Below are 23110 nucleotides of genomic sequence, written 5' to 3' on the forward strand. Positions count from 1 at the left end.
TACTAACTAAAGTCCAGAACCGTAATATTTATATTTGTACATAGTTTATGAGTAAGTAATTACTGTTAAATCTTATTAATTTATTCAACTACTAAGTGTTGAAAAAATTGTTTGTTATATCATAAGTATCTATTTTTGTCACTTACATAATAATAACACATCATGTAAATACTATCAAGATTTATTATAATGTGTAATTTGTTTATTTTATTACTGTTAAATTAGTATTTTTCAAAACAATAAATTGATAAAAGCCAGTTTAATATCACAAAATGTAATTTTTTCTAGTAATGAACGTAGTAACCGTTCTAGATTACATGATCAAGGGACAAGTGCAGAACGGCGATATAAACGTAGCCATCGAAGATCTCCAGGTTCAAGTAGTCATCGTCGTCGACCAAGACGTCATCAATCTCCAGGGAGTGGAGATGAAAAGATGCACCATAGACATCATAGACACAAAGATCGATCTCATTCTAAGGTCAGTATTATTTAATAACAAAATATTCTTAGGTAAAACAAATTTTAATTCTCTTTTGGATATAACTTATATTCAAATGCCACATATTAATTTTATACAACTTACACCCTTTTAAAATAACTTGATTTTGTTTTATTTCAAGTTTATCTTCTAATGGCACTGTGCCAAACATTTTTCTATTAATATATTCCAGTATATAAAATAAACTCTCAGTGCTATTGCTTTAACATGTGCAGTACATGTGTCAAGAAAATCCAATTTAGTTGGTAAATAATATTTAATTCTAGCTCTATAATTAGTCATATATATTTATCTATAGTCTTGAAGAGAGGGATTTTTAATGCTGAATTGAATTTTACTAGCATTTGCAAACATGTGCTCTCTAAATATAGACAGATTTTACATCATTTCATAGTTTTAATTATTTAGTACTCACACTCTCTTCATTTTTTTTGGCTCGGTATTCAAAATATCTTTACATCTCCAGTAGGCCATTTCACGTTCTGCTTGTATGTTTGTCGAAGAACATACTTCCAGGCGGCGGCCTGTTCCACCATGGCACCACACCGAAGGTGCTATGGTAAGACAACATAGTCGTACTCGTTCAGCAAGAATCCAAAGAATCAGACAACCCCAACCGCCTGCCACCATACTAGTAGATGCACACTGGTGGTGGCCTATAAATCCAGTCAGTATTTTTTTAATTTAAAATGTTTACTTCTGTGATGGTGTCACATTACATAACTTGAATAATATTTTGTTTTGATGTATGTATTTAGAATATTATTGTTATATATAAACTATCACCAGAAAAAATAATTTTCTTTTTTTAATTAAACTAATGAATATATTTTAAAAGTCTTAACTACTAATGAAAAATTACTAATAATAATAATGTTCAGTTCTATAATTTTTTTAATTATCAAAAATGTATCTTTGATATTTTTTGAGAAGTATAAAAGTTTACTTGCTCTTGCATCTTGTAGTCCATATTTTTTTTTTTTTTTTTTTTTAANCCATGTTTATCACTCCTAATGTTAATTAAAAATAATTTTGTTAATAAATTTTAGTAATTATAATCTAGTTATTTTAGATCTTCTAAGTTTTAGTCATAATAATTTAAGTTTTTACTAAGATCATTTTGCCATTATTATAAATTAGTTCATATTATTTTATTAGGTAGCTATAAACACTATTAAGTGTAAAATTAACTCATATTTAAAAAATAATAATACTAGTAAACATCTAAGTTGAATGCTCAACATTATTTTCAAAAATACTATTAAAAAATGAATCATTGCTTTAAAAATAAAAAACTATCTTCCTATAATGTAGAGTGCAATATAGATTATTTATTAAAAGAGTAGAAAATTAAAGTAATACGTACTTCTCTTTATAAAAATTTCTTATGATTTGTATCATATTATTTTACATCGCCTTAAAATATATATTTTCTATACATTTATGAGGGTAAGAAAAACAATATTGTCAACAAAGCTTGTGACGTATGATTCATGTTTTACTTACACAGAAGAGGTCGTGGTTTTTTTTCAGCATCGTTTAGATGACACAGAAATAGATTTTTTGGAAGGTTGCCTTAATGGCAGCAAGGGCCATTTTCATGTTTGCCAGGTCCACTGTAGGTTGACCAACAGTTTTCAAAACTTAAGCCATGTAAATACATTGAGCTGTTTCAAATTTTCTAACAAAGTAGTTAAAAGTTTTTATTAAAAAAAAATTTTTTAAGTTCGGGAAATGCTTCCGGAAATGAGTGATCATGTTCCGTCCGAAAAACGGCGTACAAGATACACTCGATCATCGACTGTTAGTGTTACTCAAATTTTATCGGATTCATATTCAAATCTTATCAATCGTATTACTGGCCGCTCGCGTGGGCCTTCGGAATCTGTTCGTAAACCTCCTGAAATAAAACCATTGGAATTAACTACACGAAATAATATCCCATCCTCTTCATCATCATCTACATACCTTCCTAGCCCATTTCATTCATCTGGTTATTCTTTACGGAATGAAGAACGTTACTTATCTGTGTTAGATGCTCATCGTAATAGACGACAACAAAGACCTTTAACTAAAAGTGCTACAACTGTTTTGTTATCTGAAAAAGCTTATCCTTTTGTTCATCAAACTCCCCGAGAAAAAACTCCATACCGTCGTCACAAACCTAATATGTTACTTTCCATACGTCCTTTAAAACGATCTCCGCCTACAGCTCCAGTAGTATCTAATCCTCCAGTTACTGACCCATCTGATCAAAATACAGATCCTGTGATAACAGAGCGCGAGGCTAAACGTAAGGAAATACAAACATTAATAATGAAATATTCAGCCTTAGACCACGAGGAGAATAATGATGAAACCCCTAGTGCTTTGGCTAAGTGCCAGCAAAAATATTCTTCCATTCTTAGTTCATCTACAAATTGTGGTGTAAGTTGATCACATCTTTGTGTCCTTGTGTATGTTTTGAAGTTAAACTTAATCTGATATTTTCACCAAATAAATTAAATATTTTAATAACCTTTAATAATTCCATGCAGATTTCGAAATAAAGCTTATACAAATATATCATAATGACTAAATGTTAAAATTTTTACTTTGTTTAAAATTAAAATGTGATATAGTACTATGTGGACCTAATAAATAACCCATTTTTTATAATAATTTAAAATTGTGTAGTTTGGCATCAAAACTAAGTAAAGTAGTTTTATTAAAATGTGGCATTTGTTTATAAAATATATAAAAGGTAATTTATTTTTTATAAATCATATTATTTCTCTACCCAAACATACACAACACACTATTTTGTTTATGGTTAGTTTGTATATATTTTATTAATAAATATATATAAAGTAACATAAATATAAATTTATAAATATATGAATAAGTTGTTAACGAGGCTTTCCTTTGCCTTGTGTCCTTCTGTCTTTATGATTGCGGGCGATTAAACACGCAACTGCTGAATATGGGTTCACCACCTGAATTGTACATCCCGTTCGAAATTCAATCGGCCATCAACAATTCGCGTGTATGTGATCTGGGGCACCTAATTATCAATACCCATCAAATACAATGATCAAATTGGGACGTCGTATGAATTTGGCAAAATATGTGTGATCACTCAACAGCCTCGAGCAAGAAGTCCAGTCATTGTGGATGACGAAGAGGGACATCTGATTTACAAAAATGGAGACAATCTGGCCGATAGATGTTCGTGAACCAGTTACATTTTCAAATGATTACTTAATCTCTCATACATAAAAAATATTTATATCTAGTAAAACAGTAATGTACAATATTATGATATCGTGGATGAAAGCGCGGGCGTCATTCTTTTTAGTAAAATGGACTATACTATAAAAATTTTGCTTGACTTTTTGGGGAGTATTTAACAAGATATCTTGTTAATATACTTAATAAATTATTGCTATTACTTATGTTTTCGGCAGTAATAAATAGTACTTACATATTCATACATATATTTATTTAAGTTAATTTGTCCAAGTATTTAACTAAAAATTGGGAAATTTTTCAAATAAATTCTGTTTTTATTTTTTAAAGATTTTTTTCGTTTTATATTATTTAATAGAGGAATACTTTTGTATTTACTGACCACATAAATAAAAGTATTATTCAGTTTTAGTTAAATATGTGATAAAGTTGTAACCCTCGCTGCGGAGACAATTTTAATCTATTTAATATTGATATAGTGTATTTCAAATATTTCAGATCAAATTATTCAAACTCTTGGTGAAGGTACTTTTGGTAAAGTTGTAAGCGCTAAATCGTTAAAAAAGTAAGTAATAAAATTTGGAAGGTTAATTTTAAGATATTCTTATTTGTGAAAAAAATTATTCTATGTATCTAAAACTAAATGAAAAAGTTTTTAAGTAATTACTTACTACTAATTTATACACCTTGAAAAAATTAACTGTATCAAAATAAAAACAAATTCTTTCTTGACCTAATTGGCAATATTCTTAAATAAATAATAGAACTTATTCAGACTTATTTAATGACAAAATAATTTAAATTGTAGTAGTATAATAAATGTTTTTATGATTTATATTTCAATAAAAATAAATAAGATATTTGTATATTTAATACAGTTAACTTCATTTGTTCAAATGTTTTATTTTTAACATTTAAACATTTATGTTATAGTCGTGATCAAATTGCTGCTGTTAAAATTATAAAGAATGTTGAAAAATATAGAGAAGCTGCTCGTTTAGAAATAAATGCTTTGGATAAACTGAATGCCAAAGATCCTGAGAGTAAAAAGTATGAGTCAATTTTCAAATGTTACTTTTGGAGTGTCAGTAAAATAACTCTTGATAAATTTATTATTTTAGCCTTTGTGTTCGGATGATTGATAACTTTGAGTATGGTGGCCATGTATGTATTGGTTTTGAGCTTTTAGGTTTGAGTGTCTTTGATTTTTTAGTAAGTATTTCATCAATTTAGTATGAAAATTAATTTTAAAAAATATTTAATTTATAGAAAGATAACAATTATCAGCCATACACCATTGATCAAGTTAGACACATATCTTATCAACTATGTTATGCAGTTCGATTTCTTCACCGAAATAAACTTACCCATACTGACTTAAAACCAGAAAATATACTTTTTGTGAAATCAGATTATGATACTCAGTATAACCAAAAAAAAGTAATGATATAAATTATTTTAATTGTTTTTTGGGCAAAAGAGTTAGTCTATTTAACTAACATTTTATAATATAGCACAATATTGGCTAGCATTAAAATAATTATATCCTGGATAAAGAGCTCATAAAGATTTCAATAGTATTCAATTTTTCCTTTTTTTTTTTTTTCGAATTTTTTTTTTTTTTTTTTTTTTATGTACACTGATCTCTTTTTAATTAGTCTTCAATTAATAAAACATTTGAATATTAATAATAATTCCTAATATTATTTTATTTTTAAAGAAGCGTGCATATAAAATGATAAAAGACACTGAAGTCAGATTAATTGATTTTGGTAGTGCAACATTTGATGATGAACATCATAGTACAGTTGTTTCTACTAGACATTACAGAGCTCCTGAAGTTATTTTAGGTAGGTATTGTAAAAGAAAACGATGTTTTCTTATAAAACATTTCAATTTATTTCTTTATTTAAAGAACTTGGTTGGGCCCAACCTTGTGATGTATGGTCAATTGGTTGTATTATATTTGAACTTTATCTTGGTATCACTTTATTTCAAACGCATGATAACCGTGAACACCTTGCAATGATGGAGCGAATACTAGGCTCAATACCTTACAAGTAATTGTCAAAATTTATATTATGTTATAATTCATTTATTCCTTATACATATTGTTTTTAAGGATGGCTAGGCGTAGTAAAACCAAATACTTTTATCATGGTAAACTTGATTGGGACCAGTCTAGTTCTGCTGGACGTTATGTTAGAGAAAACTGTAAACCATTAAAAGTATGTTAATTATTTGTTATTAAAACAAATTTAAATTTTATAATTATTTAATTTTAGAGATACATGAGCTCAGAAGAAGAAGACCATAGACTATTATTTGATTTGATCTCTCAATTACTTAAGTATGAACCATCTCAACGAATGACCATGGAAGAAGCATTAGATCATCAGTTCTTTTATAAACTTCCTTCTAATCAAAGATTACACGATAAAGAAGAAAGATCGCATTCACTTTCAAGATGAAATTATTGAAAAAGTCGTTGTCTGTGAAATTAAGACTTCAGGCATATACTTTGTCATACTATGTGATCAAAGTTGAATATTTGTTTTAATTATTAAAACTAACTTACCAGCTTCTTGTATATTCACATCTAGGACAACATAAAAAATATATATATATATACATAATTTGTATATAGTAATTTTATATCAAAAATTGTTTTAATGTTAGTAGTTTTTATCAAATTTATTTTTAAGTATTATATTTCTCCTTCAGATATTGATTATTTTAACTACATTATAAAATCACATGTATTATTAATTGTAATACATTTTGTAATTATAGCTATTATTATTTATTAATTCATATTATCTGTATAATAAGATAATTGTTCAATATGACATAGATTATGCTCTTTTTAAATTTTCCTTAAGCTTTTTTTCTTGAAAAAAATCAAATTAGTGATAGTATTTAGATATAAAATAATGACTAGGAATGTGTCAATATCACAATATTTTTCTATAAGAATAATAATTCATGAATAGTTTAATTGAGATTCCGTTTTCCAGTTCTTGATTTGGATCTTATTGAATGACTTCTATCTTTGTAAGTTAAATACACGTGTGAAAAGTCTGGTCTGTGAGACTAAAACAAATTATTATTAATGCTTACAACTATTTTATGATAATAATTATAAGGAGTATACAGCATTTTTAATTAATAAAATTTAAAGCAATAGTGCAATAATCACTATGTTCTATTTTTTTAAAAATTTTTTAGATAAAAATTTAATAATTTTTACATTTATTTCATTTTTAAAATGGTGCTTTCATTAAATATTAATTAAAAATTAATTATCTACAAGGTTTTTAAAAATCTACATGTGAAAATTTGGTTGTATTATGATTTTATTTATATTAATGATATATGGACGAGAATCATAACATCTACATTTTATCATTAGAATGTAATGCCAAAAATATAACTGATACTATTTCAGAATTCTAGGTCACATCAGTAGTGCAATTAAAAAAATTACAAGAAAAAAAAAAGACTATCTATTGCTAAAAGTGTAAGTTTTCAGTTGGAAGATTCCCAACAAGATATAAATACATGTTGAGTTTTAAAAACTAAATCATTTTTTTAATGTAATATTTTTAAAACTAACAGTTAAAAAAAACTAATCGTGAACAAATTGATGCTTCACTCGTAAAAAAATGATGCATCAAGTTTTTAATTTAAAAATAAATTTGTACTATAATAATTTATTTAAAATCATCGATAAAAATAAAAAAATGGATAATCCTTACACTATATAATATCCAAAGAAACTAGGGATTCAATATGAATTTTTTTCCAATTACTAATGAAATTTATTAGTTGCTGTTAACCAACCCAATATTAAAAGTATACTAGAAAAAATTTATCATATTTTAAAAGATTAACTATTAAAATTAAAATAGAATTACTTATTTACGAAACAACGAAAGTGAAAAAATAATGAAGAATAAATTTTTAATAGATAGATATTTTTGAAATTGTTTAAAAAATTCTGTATAACTGCGTGTATATTATGTATTTAACATATATCTAGTGTCTGATAATATATCCAAGTTACTCGGTAAAAAGCAATTTTACATAGTTTTATATTTTAAACTTGCAATGTTTCTCAAATAAGAGCTTCACTTAATAAGTAATGTAACTCATTTAGTTATCGATCAAGGATTTCTTGAATTTCAAAATCAAAATTATTGTAAATTAAATTTTAATATGTAGATATAAAATTAATAATTTAATTTCATCTTAGTTTTAGCAAAATAATGTGAAAATCTGTTTTTAATTTTGACAGAAAAGTCATGTATTAAAAATCTATACAATTACTCAATTTTAGATAATACTGACTATGTATCCTATTAGAAGATGTTCAGTAACTGAAGCAGTTACCCTACTCTTTTAATTAAAAAAAAAAATAAAATTTTCTGATATAGTTAATATTGATCTATATCTATTCATTCTAATGCTCACCCCTAATTTAAAAGTATACTTCAAATAATACAATAATTTAAAAAAAAAAAATTTTAACAGAATTTCTAAAATATGGTATTAATACTCTAAGTTAAGTATTTGATAATATATTTTCAAATTTGATTATTAACGTAAGTAGAAAATAAATAATAATATATAAATAAAAAATTACTTTTAAAATTATGTCTTCTTCACTTGGTAACTCTTTTGCCATATTATTTCCAGTATAAGCAACACATTTTAACTCCCATTCTCCAATCTCTTCATTCCAAAATGAATTTTTTTTTATTATATCCTTTACAACAAAATACTAGTTAGTATTACTAGTAAGTAAGGCGAAGTTTAAGAGGTATGATGAGTTGTATGATAAGCTAGGAACAAAGAAAGGCAAAAAAGAAATCTATAGACTTGCAAAGATAAGAGAGAAAAGGTCTAAAAATTATCATTTTATAAGGTGTATAGAAAGTGTTAATAATAAGTTACTCTCGGGTGATGATGATNCCCTTACTTATTCTCTATAGTGATGGACGAAATTAATAGAGAAATACAAGGATATATATATATATATGAAAATATGAGGTATGAAAATAATAAAAAATATTTGTAATACTTTATTTACTGCTTAATAACACAATTATGTTCTCATAGGGGATAACCCTGTGAAAAACCATGTAAATACATGGTAAATATCTATTTTGGAGAGGTAATAAAAAAATGTCTTATGTTTATCTCCTCTCAAAACAAAACCCTAGGAACGCTACTGCAATTATAAGTGAAATCTGTTTGAGTCTAATTTTTTTTTTATTATTTACCTTAATGAGTAAAATAAATTACTTACTAAGTATTCATCTGGAACAAAGTGCTCAATGATAAGTTCTTGCATTTTTAGTTCTTTAGTAGTTTGTTTAGAAATTTCTTTTAATTCTTCAATTTCTCGTTTTCCCTCTTCTTCAGTATCTTTTAAATCTTCTTTAACAGCTAAAATAGCAGCTGATATCTTTTTAAGTTTTTTAGTTAATGCTACAGATCTTTCTTGCAAGTTACTATATTTATCTTCAGTGTCCATTTTTTCTGCTTGAACTTCTTGTAAACGCATGTTAAGATTCATTTGTCTGGATTTTCTATCCAACAATTCTTTTGCTGAGTCTTCTAATAGTTTTTCTTGAGCAACAGATTTTTCTAATAAATTTTCTCCGCCAACAATAATCTTTTTCTCCATATTTTCTAATTTTTCTTTTAATCTTATCATTTCATGACGGGCTGCATCTAATTCTTCACGCTTACTCTGTACAGCATTAATAACTTTTTCAGAAACTCCAACAACCAATCCTTCTTCTTCTCCTTCTGCAACTTCTTCTTCAGCTTCACTAAGACCTTTACTACTATCATCAATTTGTTTTTTTAAGGCTTCTATTTCCAACTGAAATTGTCTAAGTAAAGCTTCTTTTGGATCTTCATTTGCTTTAGACATATTTTGTATATTTTTTGCTCTATTGGCATATCGCAATGTACTAATTGTCTCATCATAGTTAAATCCAGCTGGTCCAATGGTAGCACACTAGTTTTATTAAAAAAAACTATAAATCCCTATACCATATATAAAAATATGAATTTTATTTACCATAACAGTTTTAGAATTTCCTCCAAGAGAATCTTGTAATATGCGAGTCAACTTTGAGTTACGATAAGGAATATGTGTAGATTTACCGTCAACTAATGATGATATAACATTACCCAGAGTAGAGAGTGATAAGTTTATCTTAGTTGCTTCTTTAAAACGGATGCCTAAAGCTCCAGTTTTAGATTGTCTCTCTGAACCCTTTTAATAAACGCATACAAAAGAAAAAATAATTAAATTATTTATTTTCATTTATTTTATATTTACAGCTAAATCCACTAGTCTAAGTCTTCCAACTTTAACATGATATTCTCCTCTTATATCAGGCCGGCTAGTTTCAATAGAAATTGAAAAAATAGCATGAGAACGAGAACTTTCAGAATTCATAGCTGTAGAAGCAGTAGCACCTAAACATTCATATTAAATTTATAATAACTACAGTATGAAAAATATGAGTTCTAAATTTAAGAAAGTATACTAAATTCAAAAGAATCTATTTTTTTAACTTTGATAAAAAAACAAAAACAAAGTTTTGCTGTTTTTTTAAAAAAAACTATGACAAGTTTTCTAGTCTAATTTAATTTAATTTTTCAAGTATTCAATAACAACTTCTAAACATTTGTGAAATAAACAATTTGTTTTGCCAAATAAACTTTAAGATATGACTTTAAGAGCTTAAAATTTGAAAAGAGGTACTTTTTATTTATCTTCTTACATATTTATTAGAATTTATTTTTAATTTTTTGAAATTTGAACACCAATTAATAATTTAAAGAATTTAATTCATACGATTTTTATTGCCAGTCATTAAAAGTTGGTGCATATCATCTGCATTATTTACAACATATGTAGATAAATCTTTTACATACACCCCAATACCAGGCCTTTCTTTTACTTCTAATTCAGTAGATACATGCTTGCTCAATAAATCATAGACACCTTCATTATAAATTTCAAAATAAGACACGCTAACTAAAAACCTAAAAAGTAGTATAAATATATTAATAATTTTATAACACATATGTCTTAATAGAATCTTACTTAATATCTTCTTTAGCTTTAGCAATATGACCAAAAATATGAGCAAAAGAATTAGGAATTATCCCATTAAGTTCAGGAGATGTGTGTGATCCTTCCATTGTAAAGGTTTTTCCTGTACCTGTTTGACCATAAGCAAAAATTGTTCCATTATAACCATTAAATACTTTGTCCACAATAGGCCTAGCAACTTCATTGTAAACATCTAACTAGGTAGAAAAATATTTATTTTTATTGTAAAATTTATATTTATTTAAATTACTCTACTTGTTTAGAATCTGAATTAAAAACCAAATCAAACATAAAAGTTTTTGGAGGGCCAACATATGAAGGATTTGGATTTTGTACATATATGGCTGCATTCTCAGGATCAGCTAAAACAACTGGTACACAACCAGATGCTTTTTCTTTTTTACTGAGTGGTCTCAAACGTACTGCTACTCTCACATTTTCAATTTCTCCAGCATTCATTACCTATTATTTATTAATAATAATTGATTGTTGATTAGATATTATTTTAGTAAAATACTATATTATTACTGTATTTGTATAGGTACACGTATATTGATATTTACCATTTTTTTTGTTTAATCTAACTTTTTTAAAAATATTTGTATTACTAAACCATTATTTCGATAAGTTTATAAGAAATTTATATTTTATAACTAAAAAATTTACTTGTTTCCTTTTATGGATTTCAATTATTTAAATATAATCAATGACTACAAACATTTGTTTATCACTCTTATCACACCTATATCAGTTGACATAATATGATAGTACTTCAATTATGGCTCCATATCAATGGTTAAGTGACACATTTGTTATGTGCAAATTTTGTGTAAAATGAGTTATATATTAAAATAAATCTTTCAAATTGTGTATTTTCATGTGCACAAATAAGGTATATAAAATACTCTTATGACGCCCTACTACGCTGTGGTCAAATGTTTTATTTACTCTAGTATATATCTCTTATATGACTTTTAAATGTCATTCCTGAAAAATACATAAATCTGTGCTTAACGCATATGCGCGCACAACCATTAATATGGACTTTCCTTAATCAAGGCCAAAGACTTGAACAATACAACGTTCAAACGTATTATATAAGTCAAGTGATGAAATACATCTTCTATTAGATATTATCGTGACATCAAAACTTAATACCGATTATTAAGATTAATATCGGTACCTAAAGATAGACCACCCTATGGATAATATCGCTATTATAAAAAATGATGACCAAAAAAACAGAAAAACTATAAATCANTATTAGATATTATCGTGACATCAAAACTTAATACCGATTATTAAGATTAATACCGGTACCTAAAGATAGACCACCCTATGGATAATATCGCTATTATAAAAAATGATGACCAAAAAAACAGAAAAACTATAAATCACTAATCATGACTGGCTAGTTCATTTGTCATGGGCCCCGGAGGATTCGCCCTCTTGCCACTTAAATATAGGCCTAGTAATAGGGTCTGACTTTCGCCTAGAACAGCATTTTAAGGGTATTTCAGAGATGACTTTTGAACATTTATGTTTATACGAAAAGGACGACAAATCTTAAATTCATCAATGTATATTTAAACGTTTGAATAGGATCTAGTTGCAATACATTTTAATCCATTGATGATCGTTGCTTTCCTATTAACTGAACGATGGTCTCAAGGAGGTGAGGATTAGATAGTCATGGGTTGCTGGTCCCCTTCTTATTAAAGAGTTTACTAACTATAAGTTCTACAAAAAATTTGATTCTATCTTAACAGTGATATTATTGTATATTAGATAAAACACGACATCCAAACAAGAATTTCCAAATAGATATTTAAAATGTTTATTTTTACACAACTTAATGATATGAAGTACATATAATCAAAAGCCTATTTTGACATATAAGTATTTATATGTAAATAATATGACCTTTACTATATGATCTATCACTATAAATATTATTTAAAAGTAGTTGGCTACTAATCAACTTTTAGATATCTGACATTTTAAATAACTCATAAAAGTGAGTCATCATAATTATTGTATACTACAAAATCATTAAATAAAAACGGACTTAGTAACTCAGCTCTGAGTAATAACATAATTATTTTTACATGGATTAACATTTTTAAATGTGTTTATTTATCTATATGTTTTCTATTTTTTTAAACATTGAAGTGTTTAAAAACATTTTTATATGAATTGATACTTTAATATTTATTAATTTTACAAAAAATCCCTGATCCTCTTTCTTCCGAGAGTTAATCTTCATACCTGAGGTCTTTGATTAACTTATTCCCTATTTTCTTCTATGAACACTATATCATCAGCAAACAACATAAACCACGACGAAACATCTCCTTAAATAACCTTTTGGTTAAGTTTCATTCATTACTATAGCAATTTTATAAGGGCTTAAAGCAGAACCTTGGCCCTCGCCTACTCTTAATCTGAAATCCTTTGTTTCTCTACACACACTTTTTAACCTAAACAAGTGCCTTCATATATATTTTCTATTACATTAATATACATTTTTGGATTCCTATTCTCATTAACGCCCACTTCTCTCAGCACTCTGTCATATGCCTTCTTCAAATCTATGAACACCATACAAAGCTGTTTTTCTTTTCTTTGGTCGTCTCAATTCATTCCATATTATCTTTTAAAATAATTTTATTTCCCATTTATGAACTACAAATTTATTATTAAAAGTTGTGTAATCTGATTTGAATAAAAAAAAAAGAAAATAGTCAGGTAGGGAGTCTAAAAATTGTGTTTGGTCAAAGGGACATTATCTATTTGGCACTAATGAAAACATCGTTTTCAAAATACGCGTATCCATTAATTTTTCAAGTTTTTTTTTTTTTGGTACTGAGTTTATTTTATTATATTATACCTAGACTACATAAAAAGACTAGAAACTAACTTCAGCTGGAATTAAACATGATTCATTTCGTTTATTTTATACGAAGCCTTTAAAAGTTTAACCATGAATGTAATTCAGTATAAAAATATAAAATGTTCTTTAGTGTTACATAAGTTATGTTAATATAAGTACTAATCAATTACATTTATATTTTTAAATATGTATAAGATATTTTGACGAAAAAATAATTAATTAATTTTTATTAACGAAAACCATCATTAATTAATAGTACATAATAGTTGTTTCACTTAATATTATATGGAAGAATATCAAACTATACACAAAATATATAAAGACAGCAAAAAATAAAACATTCAGTCTTTCAATCGTCCCGCTCTAGCATCTGTGATAACGCCCCAAAGTTCAATTATGAAGTCATCAGTGAATCCTAATTCGTCTAAGTCAGAGTTATCAATAGCTTCGGCGAAATCCATACTGTTCAGTTTGTCTTCACCTTTTTCCCAAATTTGGGTTGCTGTAGAAGTTTATTTAATTAAATAACAAATTATACATTTGTTTAATAATGAAAATTTAAAAGTTTTGAATGTAGAAATAAATATATTAAATAGTACAAATACCACAAAAAATACTTGAACGATAAAAATCAATCAATATTTCAAAATGAACAATCATAAAAATTCAATTAATACTTACCTAATTCTACATCACTTATGCCCAAGAGATTTTCTAAAAGTTGGTTAATTTTGTCAATTCCTTTACGCGATTCATCATTCTATAAATTAAATATTTATCAATTTTTTATACATATTTATATATTTTCAATTTTTTAAAGAACTCCCTTGGGAAGTTAATCAAATTGACTTTTGTCTCTTATAACTGGAACCAATGAATTATTCATATTAAATCATATAAATAGAATAGCTACCTCTTTTTGTATTAGCGCTGCACCATTAGCCTTAAATCTCAGAGTTTCTTTTCCATTTCCATATACATTTTTACCTTTACGATTACCTCTTGGTTCAATATTTGCTGAAAATTTAAACTCATTACTAAACACACTATACTTTTTTTTCTATTATATTTATCAACGAGGGCTCCTATATGCATAAGACATAGGGATTTAATTTAAAGGTACTTTTTTTATATACAGTAAGGAAACTAATACTGTAAGAAACCCAATTACAATTTCTGTATCAAAACTTTAATAATATAACTTTTTTATTTTTACCTCAGTTTATGGGATTATTTTTCGAAAAATTTATGTCTAATGTAATGCTTACAGGGGTGCAGTTAATGTATCAAACGAATTTGTTGCAATAGTCTAAATGGGAAAATTTAATGTTTTGTAAATCAAAGTATTTGGATTAAAATAACATAGCTTCCATGAAAAATTCAAGATTTATAAGGCAAGAATAAATAAATACGATTTTTGTATTAATAAATACGAATATCTTACGATTTTTGAGGTGAACCTTATTAAACTGCTCGAGAATTTTTTCTATGGGAATTCCTTGGATTTATATTGGACAATCTTTTTAAATTTTTTTTAAAAATGTACATTGTTCACCAATTAATTATTATACTCACAAAATCCAGCTTTGAGCGGCTCAACTAAACGCAAGGTAAATACAGTTCCTTTAGGAATGTCTTTCAGTAGCTTAGCAACTTCATAATGCCTTCTACCGACCATAGATTCATTATCTATTCTTTCAATATGGTCTCCTACCTTTTAAAATTTTAAACACTAATTATTATATAATTATACAAATGTTTTTTGGTAATGAATAGTTAATTTTTATAATACGAATAATTATAATCATTTCTTGGCATTCTACATAATCTTACACGCAAATACGTCCAAAGGTCATTGACCTTTAATTTTTTTTTACTCCAATTAATTTACGAAAATAAATAGGGTATAATATATTAATTTTAACTTACATTAATATAAGAAATATTATCAATAATACTATTTTCTTTGATGCGTTTAATGAAACAATATCCAGAACCATTGTCCGTGATTGTCAAACCAAGTGCTTCGTTTGTTTTAGCAATTTCAATTTCTTTTGGTCTACCTATTGAATGAACATTGATTTAATTTACAAAATAATGTTTTAAAAGGTTATTGGAATAGTTGCCTTTTCTATGTACAAAAATAAAATCATCCAGACCAATTTGACTACCAAGAAGTTTATTCATATCTATTTTATGAGTGTTCAGAGTACAAAAAAGGATCTAAAAAAAAAAATAAATATTTTTATTTTAGTTTCATATAGGAATTTTTAACAATGCTAATGGATTTTATCAAACTATGAATAATGTATCCATGTTTGACACTACATAATATGAATTAAAAGTTCAAAATTATAATTTGTCAAAAATCTGATAACATAAACAAATACACGTTTAAACTTAAATGAAATTTTTTTTCATTTTAGTTTAAACGTAACAATGGAATATTATCACTCAAAAGTGTTTCAGAGAATGGGATAAGTCAAATTATTGATTATAATAATATATTGAGTAAGATTTATAGTAACAATAACTAGTACTATTTGTTAATTATTTCAAGAAGAAAAGTTTGTATTATTAATTTGGTATTCTTTGAAAATAATTCTTTCACGTCCTTCGGTCAAATTTCCATAACTTGGCGATAAAACTTATCTTTAACTAATAGCTGCAGGTTGCCCTTGGTTAATATGTAATAATTATTAATCACAATTACGTANCTTTTCTATGTACAAAAATAAAATCATCCAGACCAATTTGACTACCAAGAAGTTTATTCATATCTATTTTATGAGTGTTCAGAGTACAAAAAAGGATCTAAAAAAAAAAATAAATATTTTTATTTTAGTTTCATATAGGAATTTTTAACAATGCTAATGGATTTTATCAAACTATGAATAATGTATCCATGTTTGACACTACATAATATGAATTAAAAGTTCAAAATTATAATTTGTCAAAAATCTGATAACATAAACAAATACACGTTTAAACTTAAATGAAATTTTTTTTCATTTTAGTTTAAACGTAACAATGGAATATTATCACTCAAAAGTGTTTCAGAGAATGGGATAAGTCAAATTATTGATTATAATAATATATTGAGTAAGATTTATAGTAATAATAACTAGTACTATTTGTTAATTATTTCAAGAAGAAAAGTTTGTATTATTAATTTGGTATTCTTTGAAAATAATTCTTTCACGTCCTTCGGTCAAATTTCCATAACTTGGCGATAAAACTTATCTTTAACTAATAGCTGCAGGTTGCCCTTGGTTAATATGTAATAATTATTAATCACAATTACGTAATGGACTACAGAAATTTAAAAACAACCGCAAAATATTATTAATTCACATATAATAGTTATTTAATTTATTTGATTTATTAAAAATAATATATTACATGTACGACTATTTAGTAACCAAAATTATATAGTTTTGTGCTACATATAGCTGTATGGTGATCAATGTTTTTCGGGGACTAAATTCAATTTCCTGCCTCCAAAAAATAATTTTTATATAACAATTCTTATAATTTTTATAAATTTCTGGGGGATTAATCTCCTTATCCCACCACTCAACAACATTAGCGCTACAAATTTGTATGTTCATTAATAGATTACATTTTTTTTTAAATATTAAAAATTGAAATGAAACATAAAATTGATCGTCAGATATTCGTTACTTATTCAAGTAAAAACATACAAATAACTCCTATACAAAAAGGTTTTGCATTAAACTGTTATCCTAAATGACTCATTCAATGCATTACTTCATACTTTGTGATTTAAATATGAATAAATGAGTAAAACTATGCTGTTAGTTTGATTTTGTAAATATAACGGTAATATTTAACCTTAATTTTTTATAAACATTTGTAATAGCTATACTAAATAAAACTTCTATATTGTCTAAATAATTTCTTTAAGTGCCTAAAATTGAAGTTTTCTTCTAATGTTGTCAAATTTTAAACTATTTCCAATAATGCAATAGTCAACAACAANTGGTAAGTACTAGTGTACAAACCAGTATTCATATTGATGTTTTACTACTCAGTTTTGACTTTGCCATGCATCGTATTGATTAACTCTATACAAACATGTTAGTTTTTAGTATATTTTACTGTAGACTGTACAAGAACACAAATATATGGTGTTAATAATACCAACATATTAGTATAAAATACATTAACCGAAACTCTACTTGAATAAAGTTCATTAAGATTTAGATTTATTTAGTTTAAATTGATCAATAAATTAAAATTTTGTAAGAAATTTACAGAATTATATGAATAATCATTTGATATAAAACCGGAACTAGAAATATTACGTGTAGGAATAGTTTAAAGTTACACACTACTTAAAAGTATATTTACATAACCTTGTTAAGTTCATAAGCTTGTTTAATGAGTTATCTGTAAGTCTTTGCAAGTATAATCCATCAACAGAATTTTAAATTCAGAATCAATTATTTTTCATGTACCTAAAAGTTCAATTTTAACCTATAATAATTTTATTGGCTCAAGTTTGGCTGGTAAGAAGTAGAAAGAAATCTAACCAACCATTTGTTAAAGGATTTTGTTGTTTATAACAACCCAAATACTGTGTCCCTGCAATTGAAGTTTAGACATTTTTATGATGTAGATAATTTGAGACTTCACAAATTGAGTTTTTTCCCTGTATATCCTGTAATAGGAAATACTAAATCATTTTTTCTTGTTTTACTATAAACATTGTATTAGTAATTATACATACTAACTTATAATAACAGTATAGATTACTATTTCTATAAAATATAATTATTATACTTAGACAGTAGATTGTGTAGTATGATAAAATAAATATAATCAAATATTTGAAAAAAGTTTGATTTTATCAAACTTTGTATTTTTTATATTTTCTTAATGTAGGCAAAATAATGTTTTACTAATTTTACAAAAATTGAAACATATTTAACAGGAAGATAATATCTGGCAGTAGTATAAACAAAGAAGGCTTGCTATCGATAATTATTTTTAAGAAGACGTCTTTTAAAGAAGAATTTATCAAAAATTATAATGAGTAGTTTTTCAACTACACGCATGTAAAAACGATCTGGAAATTTTCACGCTTAGAGTGTTCTTGTGCTGTTTTTTAAAAAAAAGAAAGGATAATAATTTATATTTATATATTAAGAATTGGTTGTAGACTAGTTAACATACTACTCCAGCACATGAAACGTAATGAATATTATTTCAACAGACTATATCGTACAAAAATAATATTCTACTTTTTTGGATTTCCCTCTTTTCATTGCGGACTAATTAGCATGGAAATCTCTGTATGTGTTGATAGCCATCGGTTGGCCAAATCCTAAAAATCATAGACCGTGCTCTATATACATAATACATTTTATATACGTTATATACATAATTTGAGTTTGTTGTGCATGTTTAAAAAAAAGCTCAACTTTCCACTGTAATTATTTATGGATTAATCTCATTATTATAAAATTTATACCAATAGATAGAATATATCGTGAATAATTAAAAAATAAATATATTTTTGTTTTTACATGACAATTAGCCGAGACTTATAAAATTATAATTACAGGTTTTTCGAATATTTGAGCTTTATGTATGTTTTTTTATAATTTCGATTATTTCTTTATTGTGGTAAACATTCCGCGGTTATTTGTGATGTTTAATTTGACGTTTTAAAAGATTTAAGTTTACCCATTTGACCAATATTATTCAATTAATTAATTTGTTTCTTTATTAAGTTTATTTAATGAATAATCTACTGGTAAAACATTACAGAGTTAGGTATGGTTAAGCTTGATATAAGGTTTAATTTTGTCACTGAACTGTATTCTTTACTTTCTGATCTCTAAAATGACAATTATTCTCAGAATATATTTGAAACGTTCTTACACAACTAAATAATTATTTCATAATTATATATATTATTATATTGTTATAGTGACCCATGACTACTGAATTTTGCGAAATGTAATTTCGTTATTACATTGTTCATTTATATACATATATAAATTAACTCATTCTAAATGTAATTCAATGGCGACATCATGTGGGAAGTTCAAGTTTTTGAATACCCTTTACATGCAATTATTTTAGCTCTTCCAAGTTGCTATACAAACAATGAATAATACAATACATGAATAAATTATGTAGGCATTATAACTTTCACGTTTTTTTAGATATTGTAGCTATTATAAAACAATCATAATAATCATTTAACCTTTTATGACGTTTAGTAAAACCATCTGTACTAAATAGTCTTGGCAAAAATTTAAATTGGAACTCCAGTATAGTTGCATTAATAAAGATAATAAAATAATTTTATGATAAACATTTTGGCAGTACTTTATGTTTTAAGGAGAACAGTTGAAAGTATAATAGTTTCAATTTGAAAATTAAAACAAAACTCACATCAATAGTAATGGATATATATTTTTTATAATTTGATTAAATATTTTATTTCTATCAACAACATCCGAGTTATTACACTTAATACTATTAAAGCTTTAAATATAATATAATACAATCATGTAATATTATTAAAAATTAAAACGAGATAATGGATTTAGTTATTTTCAGTCTTTAAAGTTCAGATAGTTTTAGGCGATTTTAATAAATTCAAAAATTAAATACCAAAATTAATTAGGTACATTGTCGTATTACTAAACTTATAGATTTTACAACAAAATGTTGTGTAAGAGTGATTTTAGTTAAATTTTTTTTTTTTTATTATTATTATCTCAAAAGGCTAATAATTTAATTTCAATTTTGAAAACCAATAAATTAAATTACATGAAATATTTTTTAAAATAGTGATTATACTTAAATTTAACTAATACGGCACAGATGATGTTTATTAACACATGATCCCCATTATCAAGAAAACTATGACTTCTAAATTTCTCTAAAAATGTTTTAAAACAAGAGATAAAAATATTCATTTTTATCAAAGTAATTAAGAAATTTATTTACAAGATTTTCAAAAAACCTGCTGTTATATAATCTTTCGGCTAAAAGTGTAAGTCATCAATTAATTTTCATTAAAATTTATTTCTTTTTTTGTTAGGCAAATCACACATCTATAACTGAATCATAAAATCTCATTAACCATAAAAAATTTTAAAAATTGTTACTACTTTTTTTAGTTCTAAAATTTGTTCTAATAATGGAAACAAATTTGATTAATTATTAATAAAACAAACTTTGTACATTTAAATAATTTCTCTATCAATTAATGATAACCATTAATTGTAATAAAAATCTATAATGTATTACTTCAGAATACAAGTGATTTAATTAGTTGATTTAAACTGAGATTGAATACGTTAACATATTCAAGAATTCATAGAATTACAGGTCATGGAAATTATAAAAAGATTATGCTTTGTGTCTTAGAAACTATTGCAACCCATTTAGCATGAAAACATGGAGTAATTATTGCATTTAAAAATACGAGCAGGTATATTAAAAATGATTCCATATATAATTTTTGATGCGATAGTGAAAGAAAGTGGCAATTAGATTGCTGCTAGAATTGTAAACGGTATTTTAGAAATAGGATTACCCGAACCAGGTATTACAAGTTTTATCACACTGATATTGTATTATGAACACTTAAAGGAATGTAAAGAAATCGATTTCTATAGATTGTCACTGTTATTAATCGTGTATGATTAATAACAGTGACAATCAATGATTAATAGTATTGATATACTCACAATTGATATTTCTCAATTAGGGAAGAAATTTTTTGAAAATTGCAGAACTCTAATTAGTCTATACTCTCTCGATAAATTGATTCAGTCATCAAAATTATTGTTTCGATAATTATACATGTGTGCGACTATGTATCGTCATGTCTAATTTTTGTTTTAACTATTGTGTACTAATTTTACAAATTCGTAACTTTAGTAAGGCGCATTGGCAAAAAGTTTTTTTTATTTAGATTAACGAAGCATGTTGGGGTAGGGGTATTGGTTCGTTATGCTTAATGATTTACGAGTCCTTTAAACCGGAACGGTATTTGTTCACTTTGGTATTATAATGTTGTGGGTCCATACCAAGTTCCGGTCCGGAAACTAGTCGCATATGTACACGAAAGATTACTAGACAAATCATAAAAAGATGGGCAAATTTTTTATATAAAAACAAAAATAGAAAAAAAAAAAACTTGTTACTTCGTCAGATGGAAAATCATAACAGTCAGCTACCCTCTGGTAAAGCTCACGAACGTTGGAAAAATCTGAGACTAATCCAGTGGGGCTACCTTGAGCCTGTTGACAGTGAAAAACTAAATTCTGTTTAGCTTTTTCATCCTCATCGTTGCGATACTGTTGCCTTACCACCGGTTCTTTAGAGTGTTTGTGCACAGATTTTCGATTAAATAACGGCATTGTTTTATTGAGAAAAAAAATCACGTTTCACATAACGCCGAGTTTTAAAAAGTTTTAAGTTGATAAATTTCAATTATAATTATAATACACACGCGCATAGGTACAAGCTCGCGACAACTATAAATACACAAGCAACATGCAAATTAAGCAAATTTAGACTACAACCGATAACGGCGTGACTGCGACTACCTTGAGGAAAGGTTTATTCACTGGTCGGGTGTAGCAATGGGCAGAGCGGGTCGCCGGTCAACAGCTGGCAACGAGTGTTGAGCCGAGTGGAACACGTTTTTGTGTTGTAATACAATTGTGTTTTCATTAGTTATTAGTTAAACTGCAGTGTGCACTGCCAGTTCTATAGGTAGTGCTTGTCGAGTTCAAAGTAATGATGAGGTTAAAGTCAAATAGAAACGACATAAGATAACTGAAATTGTTTCAAATTTTCATAGTAACAACCGTTAAACGTCAATAAAAAACAATACTTTGTTTTTCATTTCGTCGGTAAACCTTTATTGTTACAAAATGAATAATTAGTATATATTATTTCATTGTATTAATTTCTATCTGCTTATAACATAACTTTCCAAAATATGAATAAAAGTACTATATTAGGAATAGGCATAGATACAAGTTTAGGTTATAATAGCCATGATCTTCCACAAAATAAAAATCAATTTTGAAAAAAAGTTCCTCTATTAAAGAAACGGCTTTATAATAAAAATAATGAAATGATTATTTAATGGGTAACAGGGCATGTTGATATGACTTCTTCTTCTTTTTCCTTGCCTTAATCCCAACTACATGGGGTCGGCCACCCTTATCCTAAACTTCCACTTCACGATATCCCACATCATCTACGTTCACCTCAGCTGTCCTCATATCACATTCAATAACATCCTTCCATCTCATTTATGATCTTTCTCTACCTCTTAAATTTC

The 23110-nt window shown here is 26.3% G+C and overlaps 3 protein-coding genes across 5 annotated transcripts; 1 reads left to right on the forward strand and 2 right to left on the reverse strand.

Annotated features, from left to right (window-relative positions):
• The first annotated feature begins 1916 nt into the window (after nt 1-1916).
• Nucleotides 1917-6351, forward strand: LOC126901701 (dual specificity protein kinase CLK2-like). The gene is made up of 10 exons (XM_050678390.1): nt 1917-2929; nt 3628-3709; nt 4229-4295; nt 4664-4780; nt 4852-4942; nt 5000-5170; nt 5451-5580; nt 5646-5790; nt 5853-5958; nt 6016-6351. Exons 1-10 carry the CDS (start codon nt 2237-2239, stop codon nt 6199-6201), a joined length of 1788 nt encoding a protein of 595 aa, XP_050534347.1. The 5' UTR covers nt 1917-2236; the 3' UTR covers nt 6202-6351.
• Nucleotides 5644-11592, reverse strand: LOC126901700 (kinesin-II 85 kDa subunit). Of its 2 annotated transcripts, none has more exons than XM_050678388.1 (9): nt 11435-11592; nt 11127-11333; nt 10863-11064; nt 10611-10801; nt 10089-10228; nt 9825-10022; nt 9042-9761; nt 8376-8498; nt 5644-6823 (listed from the first exon to the last, which is right to left on the reverse strand). In XM_050678388.1, the coding sequence occupies exons 3-9, from the start codon at nt 10958-10960 to the stop codon at nt 6725-6727; spliced, it is 1569 nt and encodes a 522-aa protein (XP_050534345.1). In that variant the 5' UTR covers nt 10961-11064; nt 11127-11333; nt 11435-11592; the 3' UTR covers nt 5644-6724. The 2 variants fall into 2 exon arrangements, with proteins under 2 accessions (XP_050534345.1, XP_050534344.1); XM_050678387.1 differs by having other exon boundaries at nt 10863-11068.
• A 2370-nt stretch (nt 11593-13962) lies between these two features.
• On the reverse strand, nt 13963-22378 carry LOC126901704 (PDZ domain-containing protein GIPC1). 2 transcript variants are annotated; one of them, XM_050678393.1, is made up of 7 exons: nt 21960-22378; nt 15891-15987; nt 15694-15827; nt 15340-15478; nt 14678-14781; nt 14446-14524; nt 13963-14266 (listed from the first exon to the last, which is right to left on the reverse strand). In XM_050678393.1, exons 1-7 carry the CDS (start codon nt 22173-22175, stop codon nt 14106-14108), a joined length of 930 nt encoding a protein of 309 aa, XP_050534350.1. In that variant the 5' UTR covers nt 22176-22378; the 3' UTR covers nt 13963-14105. The 2 variants fall into 2 exon arrangements, with proteins under 2 accessions (XP_050534350.1, XP_050534351.1); XM_050678394.1 differs by lacking the exon at nt 15891-15987 and adding an exon at nt 16478-16578 and having other exon boundaries at nt 15694-15823; nt 21960-22377.
• Between the last annotated feature and the right edge of the window lie 732 nt (nt 22379-23110).

Source organism: Daktulosphaira vitifoliae, unplaced genomic scaffold, assembly GCF_025091365.1.
Source record: "Daktulosphaira vitifoliae isolate Bord-2020 unplaced genomic scaffold, ASM2509136v1 Scaffold_3, whole genome shotgun sequence".
Taxonomy (NCBI): Eukaryota; Metazoa; Arthropoda; class Insecta; order Hemiptera; family Phylloxeridae; genus Daktulosphaira; species Daktulosphaira vitifoliae.